The following is a 20,672-nucleotide window of genomic DNA, read 5'->3' on the forward strand; positions in this document are numbered from 1 at the left end:
TATTTTTATATTATTTCATCTGTACTTCTGTACTTTTATGTAATTTCATCTGTCCTTCTGTACTTTTATATAGTTTCATCTGTACTTCTGTATAATTTCATCTGTATTCCTGTATACTATTATCTGTACTTCTGTATAATTTTATCTGTATTTCTGTATAATATCATCTGTACTTCTGTATAATTTCATCTATATTTCTGCATAATATCATCTGTATTTCTGTATAATTTCATCTGTATTTCTGTATAATATCATCTGTACTTCTGTATAATATCATCTGTATTTCTGTATAATATCATCTGTAGTTCTTTATTATTCCATCTGTATTTATGTATATCATCTGTACTTATGTATAATGTCATCTGTACTTATGTATAATGTCGTCTGTACTTATGTATAATTTTAGATGAATCTGGTCTAACTCTGATATATTCTAAATATGAGGTAAGTATTATAAATTTTATTTTTTACTCTCTTTTACATATACTTTTCATGTTATAGATTACTTGGTAGTTTTTCCTCTCAAATGGTTGTTCTATTTATAGCTTTGTTAAAAAAGGGGAGAATGAAATCTCAACTTTTAAGAAGTATAACAACTTAGGTCTACCAGCTTATCCAAGTAATGGTCTTTTTCGTATTATCCATACTTATTTTCACCTGGATCAACTGAAAATAGGAAAGATGACTTAAGGAACATTCGCTGACTAAGATTAGAACCCACAACCACCATTTGTTTATATGACTGTGTCTGAAAAGTATTTTTAGCCTTGAGGAGATATCTTAAGATAACAAATTTGTAAGCTAAATATTCCTTCAAAAATAAAAATTGGTTGGCTCGAGTCAAGAATTAAGTAAAAAAGAATTTATTTGTGGGTCACGATATACAACCAAATGATCACACTTGGTCAAAATATGTCAGATTTTTGATGGTTTTGGCAGGTTACGTCTTTAAAAGATATTTTTACACAGAATTAGTAGCCATAAAATATCTTTACACACTTTCATGACATTTTTATTTTATAAATTGACTATTTTGACTATTTTTATTTCTCCAAAATACCTTGATACATAGTTTTATAAGTACAGATTTATTCATGAGAGTTCACATTCTGATATTTGTCCTTTGATATTACTCAAATGATATATTCCAATGATGTATTCCAACAAAAGCTAAGTAAACAGTCAAGTCCAACAATATTCCACTGTTCAAAAAATCTTGACATGTTTTGGATATAAAATCCTAATCAGGCCAGTGTATCTGGAAATTGGGATTAAATATCAAGTGAATGTACTTGTATTAAAAATTGACAGTTGATTGACAATCAATAGTCTAGAATATCACATCTTGTATTTTGAACAATGTCACAATTACTAAATCTATTAATCTGAAGGAATGTAAAATATTGTCTTGAAATAGAATATTTATTAACCAATTTGTTTTCTTGATTTTTATACGTTTTGATTCTATCAAAATCTTCCAAAATCAGTTTGTGGTTTTGATAGAAGCTTAAGTTTTCATTCAATTTGGAATAAAGTAGGTATCAATACGAATTGATGAGATATCAATCATTTGCCATCCATGATCTGACAAAACCGTTATTCAACTCATGTTCTAGGTCATTTCATAACCTACCAATTAAATGCCATGTTCAAAGAACAATTTTTGGATATTAATTTTTAAACATTGACATAATTTTAACAACATTTATAGTGTTTATAGGTTAGCATAAATTATACAAATTTAGACTACTTGGTCAAAATTCTTACAGAACACAATTTAAGGAAGAATCTTGTCAGATCATGGATGGCAAGTGTAGAAACCTGCAGAAACAACTGACTTAACAACTGAAAATGCCAGCAGAAAGGGGTCTATATTCATTGTGGCCGCTCTTTGGATCTGTTGAGTAGTACAAAATGATCGTACTACCATTAACACATCAAATGGGTAGAGTGTTTAGAACACACCTAAATGCCGATGGCAATGATAATAGCCAAATCTGTTAAATATTCTGATATTGGTATGATTACTGTTTTGACACACTGATATGATCTGAAGTTTATTTAAATTAGTCAAACCAGATAAATCTTCATATTCAAATATATGACATAAACAAATTAGTGATACTGGTATTCAAAAAATTAGTATCAAGGAAGGTCTGTGTACTGCTTTTTAAGGATTGTCCAGGAAATTTCGCTCATTGCACAATGACTGGCATTGATCATCTTCATATACATAATCAGACAAAGAAAGTTGCATTATTAATGACATAAAAAAAAATATATTCACTCTGAAAAATACTCAATAATTTGACAAAAATTTGGTTGTATAAGAGGGAATCCAACTTGATTTTGTTATTTAATAGTTGACTCTATCTAATGTTAATTAAGATAGAAGATTAAAGCGTGTTGTTGATAAGAATCAATTAAGCCTGTAGGCATTATTATGATGTATTCTATTGTCTGGTTTCTAGATTAATTTTCAGATTTTACAGTTTGTGTAATGATGTAATGTTAGTAGAAAATATCAAGTCAAATCAACTCATGGCTAATTTGAATGAATTTCAATACTTATTCTGTCTTCTTTTACTCAATTACCCAAGCCTAAGATTTCAAATAACGATGCATAATTAGAACATTTAGGCTGGGATTTTAAAGAGTTTAGCCATTAAACTAAATTGCTTTCATCTATGATATCATTTCATTCAAAATGGTCTGATATTTTTTACTTAAAATAATATAGCCATTTTTACTGCTGTTAAATCAAAACAAAAGTCTGTTACTTACAAAAAAATACAAAAAACAATTTGAAGCAAGTGAAATCACCTGCAAAATTTGTTCAAATTTTGAGGCCATTATTCCAATTCTCATGAAATTGATTGAAAAAATTCAAAAAGTTTTTATATGCTCAGACAATAGAGGTTATATGATGTTTCAATGAAATTAATTACAGATGAAGTAGATAATTAAACAAAAAGTCAGTAAATTAGGACAAACTTTGGGTGACAAAGTGACAAAGTTTCGTTCCATTTTTTTTACTATCTTTTATTATTAATATATAGCCCTCTTGGACTTATGTCAAATCAACTTTTTGACCTAACTCGATGACGTCTGCTTTAACTAATCAAATTTCTACCCTTTTCCAGCACTGGCATTTTGTGACTCAACGTTTATCAGGTTAGGTCAAAAGCTTTTTTTGACCAACTTCAAAGGGCTGTCGTTAGACCCTAACTGAAGTGGCTTTATTAAAGAATAAAAGCTAATAAAAAAAGAATAGGGAACGAAAGTGTGGTCTTATTGACAAACTCTATTTGATTTCAGAAAGTTCCATTAAAAGATTTCTCCAATGAAGTAAGAGCCACCAGAGATGTACAGAAGTTTTTAAAGAAAACAGTACTACTATTAGATTTAGAGAAAACCAACATGGACGAGATCATTGATGAAATTGTAAATAAAATGTTGAAATCTGAATCAACGAAAAATTCCAGTCTGGAACAAACCAAGTCAGCCATCTTTACACATGATTTTGGTATGTTACATTTTTCGTGTCATGATATTTTAGCTTATTTTGGAAATCCAGGGCATTTTACAAAGTTTGTAACTAACAGCTTTTTGCTGCAAAGCAATTTATGAATATCTGATTGGATAATATGATTGCTTTATTTTTGCTTATCAATCAAGTTCTTTGTATTGCATTTACAGTTATCAAATAGTGCTTTGTATCGCCACTCATGCCATGATACAATACGTATTGCGATACAAGGTTCTCGATACAATATGTATTGCGCCACAGGGAAATGGGATGAAATGTAACACTTTATATGCAAAGTTTCAACGTATATTGATTTATAAATCTAAAACTGTGATATTTGGTAATGTTGTTCATATGAGTGGTTATTGCCACTGTCTTATAAATAGTAACCAACAAAATCAGTCAAGTCAGTGAGAAAAATTTGGGATTCCATTCACCCACCTTTTATGGAATGAGAGGTGATGTCAAGTATTGATACATGACTTTGCGATACAATATGTGTTACTATACATCGATACTCCGATATATATAGCTCTAATTTTAACAAGTATGAAATGTATAATGTTTTATATATGGTTCAAGATTCAATTTGTTTGTAGTTTGTTGAAAAAAAAATGTGAAAAGAAACAATCAATATGTGAAAAACTTCAATCTTAAAGCTTTTAAGTATCTTTGAAGATTAATGTCTTCATAAATTCCAAAGAAAAGAATATATTTGGGAACTTTTTGAAAAGGCTCTTTCAGTTTGTATAATACATTAGAGGAAAATTATTGTTTGCCAGTTACAATTGAACTTAACATGTATATAGTAAATTATACTGAAACATCTGCCTATATTCCAGTCTCTGATAGCTATTTTGAAAGTTGTCAGCTGGTGTAGAGACAGAAAAACTAGGCCCAGTTTTATGGGGTTTTTTTTCTCACCTCCAAATGTGCATAACGTTTAAAACTATTTGTTTAAATCGGATCGACAAACCCAAATATCTCTGGAAAGATTGATATTTTTGTTGTTCAGTAATATCATCATAATCCCCCTACACCAATTATGTCACATCTGCGATTCCATCAAGTTGATTTTTTTTCAATCTCCAGTCTGCCATTTACAACTTGTGCGTAGCCAAAAGTTCAAGGCTCATTAAGTCACATGGTACTAACAAAACCAAAGTCACTATGACCAGATACACAATACATTCATGGTAAAGATAATTTAACATTATGTTAGAAAAAAACGCATTTTGCGGAGGTGTGGAAAATCCCCATAAAACTTGATCTATTTTTTCTGACTCTACTCCCGCCAATCATCTATCAGAGGCTAGAATAGAGGCAGATGTTTGGGACTAACAGTAAATCATATGTTTGCACATTCTACTAATATACTGACGTGGTTGTATATGTGGACACATTGGCATTTGGTGCTTCTGGTCTGGTATATTTATGAAAGCGTTTAAATATGCTCATGGTGTTTTCATTTTCAGATTCCAAAATACTCCAGTCACTGGATTTTCCATTAGGTTTGAATGGATGATTCAATAGATTTTTAGTCAGAGTGTTTTATTAGTCTGAAACTTTCAGGAGATTAAGGGATACATGATTGTTACTGTCCAAAGTAAAAGCAGTCTTATTGAAATTAGATTAAACTTTCGTTCTGTTATTTATTAGCTTTTATTTTAAATATTGTCATTTCAGATGCTCTCTTATACGTTCATCAAATTAACCTTTTGACCTCATTCAATGATGTCTGCTTTAACCAATCAAATTTCTACCTTTTCTTTAGTGCTGGCTTTTTGTGATGCAGTGTTTATTGGATTAGGGCAAACAGCAATTTAACGAACATTCAAGAGAGCCGTCGTTAGACACTAACTATAGAGGATGTTCCAGAGGCCAGTCTTTAGACCCTTAATGGAGTGGCTATGTTATAAATAAAAGCTAATAAAAAAAAACAGAACAAAAGTTTGGTCTAATTTTAACTTTTTGGTTTACTCAAAAAACCTTAAACTTTATTTAGTGTTTCATGTTGCCAAATTTTTAAACCTGCAAATCTAAATATTATATTTGCTTTGTTAGTTATTAAAACCTCATTGACTGTTTTCAATCGTGTACCCCTTAATAGATTTGAGTGACTAGAGGTAGTAGAGAGAGTAGAAATTACCTGAATGAAATGAGTTCTAGATGTTTGCTTTTATGTTTATTTTGCTGCAGTTTACTGCTCTCACCACCCATGATCTGACTAAATTCTTCTTTGCATTCAGTTGACAAAAATGCCACAAAGCTAACCATTGGCTTAATGCCCCATTCGAACGACTAATGCATTTTCCGTGGAAAATTTCGATGACCTAAACATGAGTTGCATAACAATTTTGTCAGATCATGGACGTTCACCCACAGAGGAGAAAACATTGCTACATCTAGATTTCCATTTGAATCAGAAAAATTTGTAAAGGTTAAGGACTTAAGATTGTGTGATTTGGACATCATAGAAAAACTAACATGGCCAGGGATTTTTTTGTGTTTAGAAAATCCATCTTCAACATAATACCATAAGTTTGACTACTAATCAACTTTAGATTACTATTTTATCAATATCCCAATGTCTGTAAATGTCAATGTTTTTATATTCTTTTTCCAAGTTTTGTCTGTGACTAGTTCAGTTAGTATTTCTTTGTGATCCCAGTTGATTTTGGTGATTTTAAGATATTTTTCAAGTCAGTGTTTGAATATTTTGAAGTGCTGAATATCATCTGTTGCTTAGTTTACAGGATGCTTTTTTGGAAACTCTGCTCCTGTGACATGTTCCATGCTTTAGATGGTTGTATTTCTCTTTGCCAAGTTGCAATTCTTATTTTGCTACAATGTTAAACACATCATTTAAACATGACGATTGCGTTATTATCTCAGAGCACAATTTCAATTCAATTTATCAGATCAGAGTTATTGTTAAAACCTTTGTATCCAATGCTTCTACTGTCAAACAAAGAATTATAATGAAATTTAAAACTAATTTTGTTATATTTTCTATATTAATTTTACTCTTATATTTCTCAATATAAATGACTGTTTGTTATTTCAGTTCATCAGATGTCCAGGACTCTACAGTCTACCAGTATATCAGAAGGAGGAGGTTTTGATTATGATCAGAATTGGGTCCTCACCATGTAAGTTTCTTACTTTAGTTTCCTTTGTTATAGAAAACATCAATATTTTGCAATATTTTACAAATATATGGGTTTGTCTTTGTGTCTATCTCTGTGAATCCATACCATCTTTAAGTTATTGGGCAGATAAGATTTGTTATTACATGATGAAAAAGAAATGTGGAATTTTAGGAGATACTCAGTGCATTTGATAAAGAACAGTTAAAACTTCCATGACCTTTGCCCTTGTAGTTTGATCAAAGTGAAAAATGAAAAATGAAAAAAGACATGTACTTGCATTTCTACGCTTTCACATTTAGATATCAAACACCAGTTTTTCAAAGTGAGCAAGCAATGACGTGAAGATTCCAACACATTAGCTGATTGAGCTACAACCAGCCCCCATTTCTCATGATAAAGATTTGACTATCAACATGATTTGAAATGTAATGTGATTGTATTATAGGTGTAGTGTACCATCAGTTCAGACAAGACATGTTGGAATAGCTAGACTATCATCACCAGCCAATCTCGGTAATACAGCACAAGAAGTATATTTTGTCATCGTTATTTTAACACCAACAAAAGAGGTAGGTTCAGAATTTATTTTGAAAAGAATATATAACAGGGCCCCATTTCATAAGGGGGGGGAACATGATCGGTGAGTTTTGAGCATTCGGAATTCATGGAATCAACCAGAATTTCATTAAAACAATTTTTAAGAAGGTTCTGACTGTGTTCCACCTGTGCCGAAAAAAGTAGGAGTAGATGGCTGGTGAAGCGATTAAAAGTGTTAATTTTGAATGTTGACATATCAGGTTTCGTACCATTTGATTGAAGCCAGAATCAGACCAGACGGAGCCTGTTCAGAACTAGCCAATTGAGCAATATCAAGTTGTCTTATTATGTAAATTTTGAATTTTTACATGTCAGCTGTACTGGCTATTAGAGCTCCATCTCATCTATCTGTGGTTCTTTTTAGAATTAAGATATGATTTCTGGATTCAATCTTTTTGTTGACAGTACATTTTTGTGAGTTGAAGATGACCCAGATTTCATATTATGATTTGAAAAGTGACATGGATGGCTGAAATTGAGCTTTGTTGCAGGAACAAATTATCATGTTAGGCACTTATATAGAATTTTGAAAATAGTCAGAATTGTCAAAACATATTTATCATATTAATATTATTTCAGAAAGGAACAAAGAATGAGTTAGAAATAGGTAGAACATTTGCTACATTATTTGCTGATTCCAATTTGAGACTGCGTCTACTCAATGCTAATACTGAGGCTGAATTCAATCAGGTATTGGAACAACAAACACATGAGTTATCACTGAGACAGAGGCAGACGGATGAAAAAATACCGGTTTTTGATGATGAAGATGAAGGGGTAAGATTTTTTTGATAGGATTTTATCAATTGATGGTTTTATAAGATCACATTTTATTATCCTGTGTATCTCTCCAGAAGTTAAATCTGTTAGTTGCTATTGTATTGGTGACATGCTCTTCCCTTTGCATTATATCCAATTTATTGCAATTTTTCTGGGTGTTCAATAATATAAAAATAAAAAGGCATTTACTTAAGTCAGAAATAGGTTCATTACACCAACTAAGATTTAGTCCATGGTGACAAACATAGATATTATGTATAAAATGGATGCAAACAAACGAAAAGTTTCTGTATAATGTACACAAAATTTTCGATTTTAATATATAATCAAGCACATGTGTTCTCTAATTTCAGAAATTAAAATGTGGGTTTTTAAAGGGATTACGAGCTGATTTAAAACGTAGATTACCACATTATTGGTCTGACTATAAAGATGGTAAGCTCTTATTCACAAATATCCTTATCAGAATGCTTATGCAGTTGTCCAAGCAAATTTTTCGAGTGGCTGTGTCCAATCAAGAGCAGAGAAGAATTAACACTTATTTCATTCCAAGATAACAATAAATTCTTTTTTATTTGGGTTCTGTTTGAATATTTCTAAAAGATAACCTATAAAATTTGAATAAAATTATATTCTATTATTGTAGGTGTTGTTGGACCTAGAACTATACAGAAGACAATATCCACTACTTTCTTCCTTTATTTTGCTTGTGTTTTACCATGTATTGCATTTGGTGTACTTAATGCTTATAATACTCACAATATTCTTAGTAAGTTTATATTTTAATTGAAAACAAGTCTTTAATTTAAATTTTGGGGAGCAAGTTATTGATCATTGTATAGAAACAGCAACAAAAACACCACTCTCTACTGTCTGCCCTAGCTAATCTGTATAACAGAAAGAACCAACTTCGGTCCTTGGCCAAACCCCTTAGTTTTTTTTACCTGATCTACTGGACCTATTTAGTTAAGAGATTGTTGACTTTCTCCAGGTCACCAGACTTTCACAGGGATTCGAGGAAAAGTTGCTTTTCCTTACCTGATGTCCCTTTAAATCTAAACATCAACAAAAAACGTTTAATCAATGAAAATTGTTTTTATTGTTATAGCTGTTGAGAAGGTGCTCTATGCTCAAACGTTTGGTGGATTAGTATTTGCTGTGTTTGGTGGTACTCCACAAATAGTACTATTAACAACTGCTCCATTGGCTTTATATACTAAAAGTAAGTACTGATAATTGTATAGACTGTTTGCTTTATAAAAAGGAACCTGACAGCAAGATGGCACTTGGAATACCTCCTCTAAAGCCTAATGCTTAAAATTCTATTGCAAATGTGTATTTAATGGACAAATGAATTCAAACAAAAATGTTTGAAAGTGCAGTGAAAAGATTGTTTGGAATCTCAGCACATGATGACAATTTCTAGAAGAAAGAAGGAAAGAAAAAACTATATTTGACAAGGATAACAACTGAGCTTCACAGGTCACGGGACTTTCACATGCCGATCGAGATCGGAACCCACAGCGGCCATTTGCTTGAGATAAGAACCCTATATCAGTAGTTTCTCATGGTCTGAATGTTAGACACAAACATATATTGGACCTTATTCTGACCCATGTAAAATAAAGAGTTCATTATTATCTATTATTATGAATTTGATGTCTGAAATCACATTTCGTCTAGCCAGTTAGTTATAATTATTATTCCTCAATACATTTCAGTTATTTACAGTATTTGTGAAGATTTTGATATTAATTTTCAAGCCATGTTTACTTGTGTTGGTTTATGGAATTCATTCTTCCTTATCATTTATTCCTTCTTTGATCTGAGTATATTGATGCAGTTCTCTACCAGGTAGGCCCAGGCTGAATATTAGACAGGCTTATTACACTTCAGTGAAATTGACTTAATTCAGATAAAAATTATGCATTCATTTTAACGTTTGACTAAATAGTTTGAGAGCAAACTGATTTTTGTAAAAAATGACTCTTTAATCAGATTGTTCTTCAAGATCTGTGAGACTATAATACTATAATAGATTTGTTGCAGACTTAACCCTACCACTTTTACGTGTGATGGGCAAGCCTCCATAATTATTAAACTCAAGCTTAAGCTGACAATGATATTGTCAGACCTGTTACTGAGTGCTGAGGGTGCTAGAATTCAAATTATATAAGTTTTGAATCTCAAGACTCTATAGAAAAGTCAACTTCTTCAATATGATTGTGTTTTTATGGCCAGGCTTACTTAAGATTGTAGTCATAGAATCAGCTTAAAATTGCTTATGATCAGATAGGTTAAATACATTTATTTAATTTCAGATCATCTGAAGAAATATTTGCCTTATTTATCAGTATTGCCTTTGCTGTTGATGCCTTTAAAAATACTGCTCTTAGTAAGTCATCTTTATTTGTTTAAAACTATTATTGAGTAGCTTTCTATTCAGTCAATAGATTTCTCAAATAATTTCTCATGTGCAATTTTATGTAATATGAATGAATGAGACTTGAAATGTATCAGCAAGGAAAGTGATTCATTCCAACTTACATTAAAGGGACAGATGCAGCATTTTCGGGGCTTGATTTGGGTCTTAAATATATGTAAATAGTATTCAGAAATACAAAAACTGTACGAAAATACCATAATTCCTACAAATAAACCTCAAACAAGAGACTCCTGGTTTACTCCCTGAAATGCCGCACCTGTGCCTTTAAGGAATAGTACGCTCACTCTCCATTGGTTTGTTGAGTTTTATATAATTTATCATACTTTGATTTTAGATTTTGAAGATAATTATTATACACCAGCATGTAGTGGTGTGAGTGATGTTATTAATAATACAGTTGGCATGGTAACCAATACATCTGCTAATTCATCAGACACAGCAACTGATGTTTGTGGTAGAGATATTAGTATGTTGTATCTATTCTTACTACTAGGAACATTATGGGTTGGTGTGGTACTCTTTAACTTCACTAAAACGTGAGTATATGGATTTTCATTGATCCAATATTGATTAAGACTTCTTTGAATACTATTCAGATTTTTTGTGGGGAATCCCCTTAGACCCTCCATAGAAGGCTCACACCTATTGCGCTTTCTCATTTGGAATCTGAACAGTTTTAGAAAGATGGTGATGCCACTGTTTAGACATGAAAGTTCCTCTTCATTTCATTACTACTCGATTTTCATTAATCTAAGAAAAAATGTAGAATAATATTACATCTCTATTTCAGACCATATTTAAACAGTGCTAAACGTGAACTACTAGCTGATTATTCTCTTCCAGTATCAGTAGTTATTATGTCTTTCTTTGGTGCTTATGTTTTTAGAGAAGTCAACAGTAAGTTTATGTAGATTTCAATGTAAACTGGAGCCTAGGTGGCTCAGTTTGTTTAATGTTTGTTCTCTAACATAGAAGACCAAGGTTCATTAGGAATCAGTTTCTTGTGCCATTGAAGCATATCATAGGGTCTCTAGTCATTGGAATGAATAAACCAAGACCATGTATACTACAGATTGCGCATGGTAAAAATCCCAGTTGGAAAGATTGTCCTATTGTTGCTTTTTGTTTGATAATGAGAATTTCAATGTTTTTCAGTGGGGAAAGCCTTTGATGCTACAAGACAGACTGGTATCTTTCAACTGATAGATCTATCTAGTTTATCTGTTGGAGCTATTTTTGGTGCTATGGGACTTGGTTTTTGTTTATCTTTGTTGTTTTTTATGGATCAAAACATATCTGCTGCTCTAGTTAATGCTCCTCAAAACAAGTAATTAGGATTTATTATTTGTAATAATCAATTCATTTTGCCAGTTATGTCTGACTAGAAAATAGAATATAGTAGTTGAAATGAGCTTAAAGTTCTTGTTTGCATTAAGAGTACTGTAACAACCACAATTGCAAATGGCACCAACAATAATGCCATATATTGTAGATCCAAGAATTCCTACTCAGTCCAATGGCAATGGCAAGCATATCCAGTTTGTTTTTCCATATGACTGATAGACCATTTCTATTTTTAGAATGAAGAAGGGTACAGCCTACCACTGGGATCTATTGGTCATATCATTGGTAAATGGTTTACACTCCATAATATGTTTCCCATGGGTACACGCTGCTTTACCTCATTCCCCACTTCATGTTCGAGCTTTAGCTGATGTTGAAGAAAGAGTTGATCAGGGCCATATCTACTCCATGTAAGTTCTTTCATGATTTTGTTTCTTGGAATATAGTATTGTCCAAATTTTGCCTCTAAAAATATTTCACTTTTGATTGATGCTTCAGATTTAATCAATCAAAACTATGATGCATATTTTGTAAAATAAATTCATAGAAATTTCTACTTTTGTTTCTGATTACTAGTCTGTTGAAGGGATGAGTTCTCCATGATGGCTAGTATTCATTCAAAGTATGAACGCCACACTGTCAGGCCCACCACCTCTCACAGGGAGACAGGAAGACAACTTAATAAAAACATGATATCTTAAAGACCACAATATTACAATATACCAGCAGCTACACCATGATATTCCAATGACATCACAGGCTAATGGAATCTTTCTCTTTTTTCAGAATTGTTCGTGTACGAGAAACAAGATTAACTGCGATATTCTCACATATTTTAATTGGTTGTAGTTTATTTTTTATGCAAGTGTTAGCCTATATTCCTACACCTGTATTATATGGACTATTTCTTTATGTAGCAGTCACATCATTATATGGTAATCAGTTCTTTGAAAGAGTTCAGTTATTTTTTACAGAGCAGGTAAGAATTTTCTTGAAGATCTGAAAATCCTGGCATTGAACAAGATTTTCCACCCTGTCAATTATGCATATGGGAGGGGCTTACATGGAAGAAGCATCAAGACTTTCAGATGAGATGATAAATTGACACTCTGTATACTACAGGCTGTACAGTTGCAAAGTTGGCTTATTCTTCTGTACCAGCAGAGTTTCCCTCATTGCACACCTTACAGCAACACCAAAGTCCATTCAATTCATTGTATTTATTAATGGCTAGGGGTGAGTTGAATCTCATGATAAAATATTAAATATTTTCAGGCTGCCTATCCACCAAACCATTATATTCGTCGAGTTCCACAGAGAAAGATGCACACATTTACATTAATACAATTAGTTCAACTATTGGTGTTATGTGGATTCGGGTTTGCTCCTTATCCCTATCTCAAAATGTTTTTCCCTGTTTTAATTTTTGCTTTGATACCTATAAGGTAATTGTTTTTATGACTGGCTTTTTAAATCAGAATCCCTACTTCCATTTTATTGTTTAAATATTGACTAATTTTGATTGATCCCTATCAAGATAGTACCTTCATATTTTTTTTTAACTCGATTTCCCTTGTCAGTGATGTAGGTCAGGGGCTGATAGAGACAAAACAGTGTTATTCAAATGGGACAAACCCTGTGCATGTTGAAGATCCCTGGATAGTTGGAAATCAAAAAAGGGAAGGCTAATGCTGCTGTCTTGGCAGAATTTCTCTCATTGCACATTGCATGATGTTGCCTGTCTTTATTAGCTAAATTAGTGCAGAAAACTAGGACTCTAAGCACCATTCCACTCCATTTCGTGTTCATTCTGAATGTGTCCTTTATTTTGACATGTATTTTTCAGACATAAATTGATTCCTAAACTGATTGATACCAAGTTTCTGAAGGCAATGGATGGTCATTAAATGATGGAGATGAAGATGATGATGATATGTTGATGATGATGTTGAAGTATGAATGAAGAATGTGTGTGGGGATGGAATTGTTTACCATTTTAAAATTCATTAAAAGTTAATGGTTTCTATGACTGATGAAGATGGCATTTATTTTATCCCATGTTTTAAAAAAAAAGTTATAGAACTTTACAGAGTGCAATGTCTAATTTTTTCAGTTCTTTTAACTAATTTTACTCCTTTTTAGGCTAAAATTTGGCAAATTCTTGCAATAACGCAGAAATGAGAAGTCACCTTTTTATTTCCGATTTGTTTCATTTTTGATCGATTCAGTTTGGTGCTTTTATTGTTCAATGTTTTTAATCCTTGAAATAGAATCGATCTTCTTGTTAATCCTTAATATGTTGAATGATGGAAACTGAAATGTTTTAATGCTCATGAGAATATGTCTTTTTTTCTTGGGTTGTTTTAAGTGCTTTTCATTTTAACTAATAACAAATAAAAAACAAATAAAAAAATATGATTGTGCTTGAATTAAGCTGAATTGTATTTGGTAGCAATAATGCATACAGAAACTACGTATGGTTCTTACATGGAAATAAATAGCTTTAAATGTGATTTGATGGCTTTATTGAAATATTTTAATCTTCTAATAAATTTGAGATTCAAAATGGCTGTGAACTATGTTTGTGTGTGTTATTTCCATGTAAAAACCACATGTAGTTTCCTCTGAGCATTAATGGTGAAAACTCAAAATAAATTTGTGTTGATTATATTTTCATAGTGCTTTTGTTTAAATTCATTATTTTAAAAACAATTCTTGTATTGATTTGTTCATGCATACATGATTCTTTTAATTGTCAGAAAAGTTTTGACTTTGTAGAGTCTCACCAACAGTGATCAAAAGTGAATGAAAATTCTTTTAAAATTTTAGTTTGATTTTTTAAACAAAAATTGTATTTTTTTTTATTCAGCCTCAAAAATAAAAATGCCACAAAAATGTCATTAATACATTCCTTTAGAATATAACATCACTAAGATGATAATTGGTGAATTACAGGAACATTTGTTTAAATTATGCAATATATAGTATTAAAGCTAAGGTGAAGTTTGAAAAGAGAAGATAGTAACAAGAGGTATCTCAACCCTGCATAGAAATTTTCTTAATTAATCCTAATTCATAATTAACTTGCGGGTTGTAAAAAAAATGATTTACTACTCCCTCTAAACTGAGCAAACTTTATGCAGATTTTGTGTCTTGAACACAGAGAAATTTTTTCCAGTGACCATTGTTCTTTTAAATCCACATATCAGTATATTGTACTTAAACTACTCTACGCCATAAACAAACTTTTTAATTCATTGTTATTACCTCTTATAACACTTCACGTTAGCTTTAAAATCTATTAGATTTATTACTTATTATGCCTACTTTTAAATATTAGTAGATTAGTCTGAATCTCATTATTATTGTACATATCTCTTCTGTGATACATCAAACTCATATTTTATACTTATTATTTTAGCTATATCAAAACAATATCAGGCCTTTCCAGTGAAGTACTGTGTGAATCAATTGTTAGCAATGCAAAGTGAAATTTACTTAGATACCCTTAAAATGTAACATTTGAGTAAAATATCTATGTAAACATTATTCATTTACCAAATGGTAAATAATATTTACAAAGTAGTTAATATTTTACAATATTCACTAAATTGTAAATAATATTTACGTTGTAAATGATTTTAACAAAATAGTTAATAATATTTACAAAGTAGTAAATAATATTTATAAGACCATAAATCATTTTATATGATTATTTTTAAGATTATAAAAATGTTCGAGAAATTATGAATATTATTTACAAGATTCTAACAAAATATTAACAAAATGATAGAATTTCTAATTTGTTAATAAATCAGAAGTTATGTTTGTACTAGTCCTATTTTATTTCTTACATAATTACATGAAATATTTAATTTGCATACAAAATTATCATATGAATATTTAAAATTGATTAGTGTTCAATGTTTCAATAATGAATGTTTTAACAATAAAATCTATCCTGTTTTATATGTGAATGAAGTATTTTGAACGTTTGTATCCTTTTGCTGAGGTCAATATTTGTGTAGGGTTAATTTTGATGGTACTTGGTTCTACCATATGTTGAGAAGTATTCCCTATAGATGTCTGTTCAATTTGATATTGCATTATGCTGTATTTGTATTCCTTTGGCAGGATGAAATTTTAAAGCATTATTTTTGTTGTGTGATCATACTTAGTTCATGTCTGTGATTTTCATCCAGGTGCCCAATCTAATTGGAAAGCTTCAAGGATTCCACGAAATACAAATGGATAACTTCAAGATATTTTGGCCAAACAAATGCAAAACAAAAAAATTTTTCATTCATATGATTTAATTTATTAATAGTAAAAATAAATAATCTCCATTATCGAATAATTATAATACCTAAACCATATCTCAAATATTATTATTCTTATTAGTCATCAAAATAACCAATTTGCCATCTTCAATAAAAAAAAGAATAAAAGGTAGACACTTAAAATACAAAAATAATATAATCACTCTGAGTTATTAAAGTAACTTACTGGTATAAGAAATATATTAATGAAATAAAATGCCATTAACAATATATACAAATGAATATTCATGATGTTTATGAACAAAATGTACATAACACTACGTTTGTAAAGTAAAAGTAAAAATTATTTTCAAACATGATTACAGATGTGAAATAACAAATCTCATAGACTAGGAATATACTGAATTGATTTAAAAGTATAGTTACAATAATAAAATATTCTCACTGTTAAAATAGTGCTCAATACATCACCATCAATACATCGATATAGAAATATTAAAAAAAATATAGTTAAATGTTGAACATATATTGTGAATGGTGAATGTAGATTTAAAGATGTGTTTCCTTATTTTTTGGTCTCAAATTAAGCAAACTATTGATTAATTGGTGTTTCTAATGAATTGTCATGTATTTTTAATCATATTATTATGTTATTATATATAATTAAGATTTTTAACCAATCATAAAAGTCCATGCATTTACAGTCTGGATAAACAAAAAAAGACCTTTCTTGATCGGATCACTCATTGGAATTCTGATGGTAATTCTCTTCTAATTAGCCGATTATGAATTTATTATGGACATGTGAGACATAATGACATAAATGAAAATACCGTAAGAGAACCCTCTTACAGGGACAGTTTCGCCATCCAGTGAAAGTGAAATAAATAGAGTTATTTTTTGAAGGAATTGTGCAATTATTGTACATTTCTAGTACTTCTGAAGACTATTTACATATACTCAAGATCCAAATCAACCTAAAAAAAAAAGACAAACCTGTCCCCTTTAATCCCCCTTGGTTGGTATCAGATCTTACTTTGGTCTGTAGCACTCTAGTTTACTAATCATAATGGTCAAAATATTCTCTGAGGAAAAGGAAATGCAGAAAATTAAATTCAGACTGGTTAACTTCTTCAATGCCTTCAGTGATCCAAAATACAGCTTACCAAATGATGTTTCCATTACTAAAGTTTACATTTAAATTGAGATAATGGTCCTTGATATTTTCTGCAAAACAAAAAGCAGACATACCTTGTACATAGAACAATTATTGTTCAACAATACTTTCAATATGCAAGATCAAGGGCAGTAAATCTGCATAAATTTGCAAATTCTTATTTTTTTGGTCATAACAAAGTATATGAAAATCATGAAAATAAAAGGAGGTATAACATTCTTATTTTTCAGGGACAAAGACTCTAGAGATGAGTGGACATGAGTGCCAACAATATATGTTAACACCAGAGGCATTTGTGCCCCTGAAGAGATGGTTTGCTCCCCCCATTCTACCCCCACTTAATTTTTAACAAATTTTAAAATATGATTTTCATACATTTTTGCCCTAAAAAATGTGTCGAAATGCACCAATTTAATTTAAGTTCTGGACAATTTTCTAGAGAGACTATGAAGCTTTTTCAGTGTTGTAGCATTTTGAATTCAGCCTCGACTACCCCATATTTGTACCCCCAGTCTCAGGATGCTGGTGTCTCAACTGGTTTACACTGAAAGTGAAAGATTACCTGAGATTACAGTCTGCTACTTGTAATATTAACCGGGCAGCTTGATATTTAGGTTGGTCTGGTTTCCATTCGTGTAGATATATAACATGTTTTATACCACATTGTGCTATGAGTTTAGAACATTCATTACAAGGATTATGAGTAATATATATCTTATAACCAGTTAAATCTTTTACTTTACTATTCACTATAGCTGTTACTTCTGCATGGCACACTGAAATACCAATGCAGTCATTAGCTATAAAAGACTCTCCTTAGGGATACCGAGTTGTCTAACCAACAGTACAATCGATCAAGATCCAGATCCTACCACCAACCTACCAATAACTACCTAATCCGTAATATTAGTTAGTTGAAGGAGTCTTGACCTCATTTTCATCTATGCCAAGATCACAATCACATCGTAGAGTAGTATTAGGTGTCTCCGAATTTTACCCTGTAACCCTCTGAAAATTCTAGGTACCATTTTGGCCTATGCCAAGACCAACCTTAGTTGCAAGAATCAATAATGTGGTTTAATAAATGTAGGGTCAATAATTAGGCAATATAAGATGTGGAATCTCTGAAAGAGAGACCGAATTGACATACCCTGTCAGTGTCACAGAGAGGCATTTGGTGTTCCTGAAAGGTCAGCATGCCCTCGCACTAATTTCAGTTGAAGTCAGACTTATCACAGCAAAATGTTTTTCCTGAACTTCTATATCAAGGGATGATGCTGTTTTCTGCCTCGATAATCAAGTTCAGAAAAAGACACCATCTACATACCAATGAATCTTTTATTGTCTATGTTATTATTAGATTTTTCAGGCCAAGGTAAACTAGCTCCACCTGGTGTCTTATCATTAAAACCTGTACTAACTAGTTTATCATTTCTATCTGCAATACATGATCCAACCTAAAACATATACGTAAATAATACATTATATATTTAACAATCTTAACAACACCATAAAATGCTTTAAGTATGGCCTTTTGCTCTGTCTACTAAGTACCCCTCAACAGTAAAGTTGTAAATTGAAAAAAAATGTAGGCTTAATGCAGCTGTTCAGGCAAACTTTCCATCAATGCACACTTCATAGCGTTTCCGGCGTATCCATTAGCCTGTAGCCAGACTTGATTGTCCAGAGGGGCAAGTAATTAGCTGATAGTTAGAATTTTTTTAGGGGGAGCCCCCCTCCATCTATGGACCTGTTTATTGCACCTACTGCACACAGAGTAGAAATCGGGTCCCTGATTGATTTGAGTTCATCTAATGATGCTGACGAATTTTCTGATACACATTTCTCCTAAGGACTAAAAGATAAGGATACATTCCAAAATGGATGTATGATGAGCAGAGTACACATCAATGTGTTCAGCTGTTCAAAATAATAGCATGTATACCTTAAGAACTGGATCTAAACTTCTCTTGGCAGTTAAAACAGCAATAGACATAAAATAATCATCATTACTCTGTACTTTATAAAACCCATCTCCTTCTCTGAGTATCTGTCAATGTTCAAAAGTATTAGAGAGGTGGCTGCCGATAAAGGAGAATGTCATCAAGTGTTTTTCTTGAGAATGAGCATCTTATGAGTGCAAACCATTTCAGAGTAGTTCAAACCGGCCCGTAACTAAATATATTGCCCCCCCCCCCCCTTTCCCCTTTGCAAAATTAGAACAAATTCTCAATTGAAGCTTAATCCAGACCCTATCAGCTATTTTGCCCCCCATGCAAATGCGACCGCCCCTATTGGCATTGGCACATTGGGCTGGTTACGGGCAAACCATTAGGATTAGGTCTTCAGCTCATATTATACTTTAAGCCAATTTAAAAGTAGGTCTACCGAAAGGGGTACAACTTTGTGGGTCTTTTTTTTCGACAATATTCAAATTAAAAATCCCACATTGTTTATACATTGAATCTCTCGTTTAAAGAATGCAAAATGCGTGAAATTTGAATGCCATCCTGTTTCTTTCATGATACAAGAATAGCATGGTTTCCCATTGCGATTCATCTAAGCACGTGAAGTCTATTTTTAGACATTATGTGAATAACCCTTCACATGACTCTACGTCATCAACATGGCGCCCACAGAGGTAAATATCACGACTTCTGCATAAAACCTTTCAAATATTTCAGTTATAGACCCAGTCATAATGAAAATATTCTGATGGAAATGTGAACAATGACGAAATTTACCTTTTCATCCATTTTTTTAGTTATGTAGCATGTTCACTCAATTGTTAGGCTTTCTTATAATGTGCACTTCTTTAAAAACGAAAACGAATGTTCACCAGACATTATTTTAGACATAATCATCCAGCCGTCCAAGTAATATAGGCCTACTACTTGTAAAAAAAAGTCAAGATGATCGTGTATTATTTACTCTAGTGCATTAATTTATCAATGAACCATTTTGTGTGTAGTTAGTATGGTTTGAATCAGATAATTCATAATCAATATTTCTTATACATACATACTATAATGGATCATTTATAAAGGGACATACGTCAAAGGTTACATAACCTTTTAAAGTTCCCTATGAATTTTGCATGATGTTAGAAATCAGAAAACGACTGTAAGGATTTGAGTAAAATAAACGCCTAATTGTAGAGAAATATGTCTCCTACATTTTCTAATGTTTTCAACTAATATAACGAACCATTATAAAGCCAATAAGCGAAACTAGGTCTCTCAGTTTTTATATGCCCACATCTCTCTATGTGGACGTCTATTGTCGGAATCAAATGAAATTCGGTATGTGTATACATAATCATAAAACGAAGATCAAGTTCGAATTTGAGCTATTTTCGATTGTTAGA

General features: G+C 31.5%; 3 protein-coding genes across 3 annotated transcripts; 2 read left to right on the plus strand and 1 right to left on the minus strand.

Annotated features, from left to right (window-relative positions):
• On the plus strand, positions 1-400 carry LOTGIDRAFT_136243 (hypothetical protein; the record flags this gene model as incomplete). The annotated part of the gene is made up of 2 exons (XM_009046642.1): positions 1-169; positions 306-400. Coding segments are annotated over 2 exons (264 nt in total), but the record flags the coding sequence as incomplete, so codon positions are not given.
• A 2,927-nt stretch (positions 401-3,327) lies between these two features.
• Positions 3,328-13,755, plus strand: LOTGIDRAFT_136234 (hypothetical protein; the record flags this gene model as incomplete). The annotated part of the gene is made up of 16 exons (XM_009046643.1): positions 3,328-3,544; positions 6,597-6,681; positions 7,127-7,250; positions 7,858-8,055; positions 8,412-8,493; positions 8,705-8,827; positions 9,167-9,280; positions 9,780-9,912; positions 10,380-10,470; positions 10,808-11,040; positions 11,295-11,401; positions 11,660-11,831; positions 12,085-12,258; positions 12,635-12,827; positions 13,124-13,293; positions 13,695-13,755. Coding segments are annotated over 16 exons (2,277 nt in total), but the record flags the coding sequence as incomplete, so codon positions are not given.
• Positions 13,756-17,312: 3,557 nt separating this feature from the next.
• Positions 17,313-20,061, minus strand: LOTGIDRAFT_170797 (hypothetical protein; the record flags this gene model as incomplete). Its single annotated transcript, XM_009046644.1, has 5 exons — positions 17,313-17,355; positions 17,868-18,081; positions 18,633-18,762; positions 19,251-19,355; positions 20,050-20,061. 5 exons carry the CDS (start codon positions 20,059-20,061, stop codon positions 17,313-17,315), a joined length of 504 nt encoding a protein of 167 aa, XP_009044892.1.
• Between the last annotated feature and the right edge of the window lie 611 nt (positions 20,062-20,672).

This window comes from Lottia gigantea (genome assembly GCF_000327385.1).
Source record: "Lottia gigantea unplaced genomic scaffold LOTGIsca_104, whole genome shotgun sequence".
NCBI lineage: Eukaryota > Metazoa > Mollusca > Gastropoda > Lottiidae > Lottia > Lottia gigantea.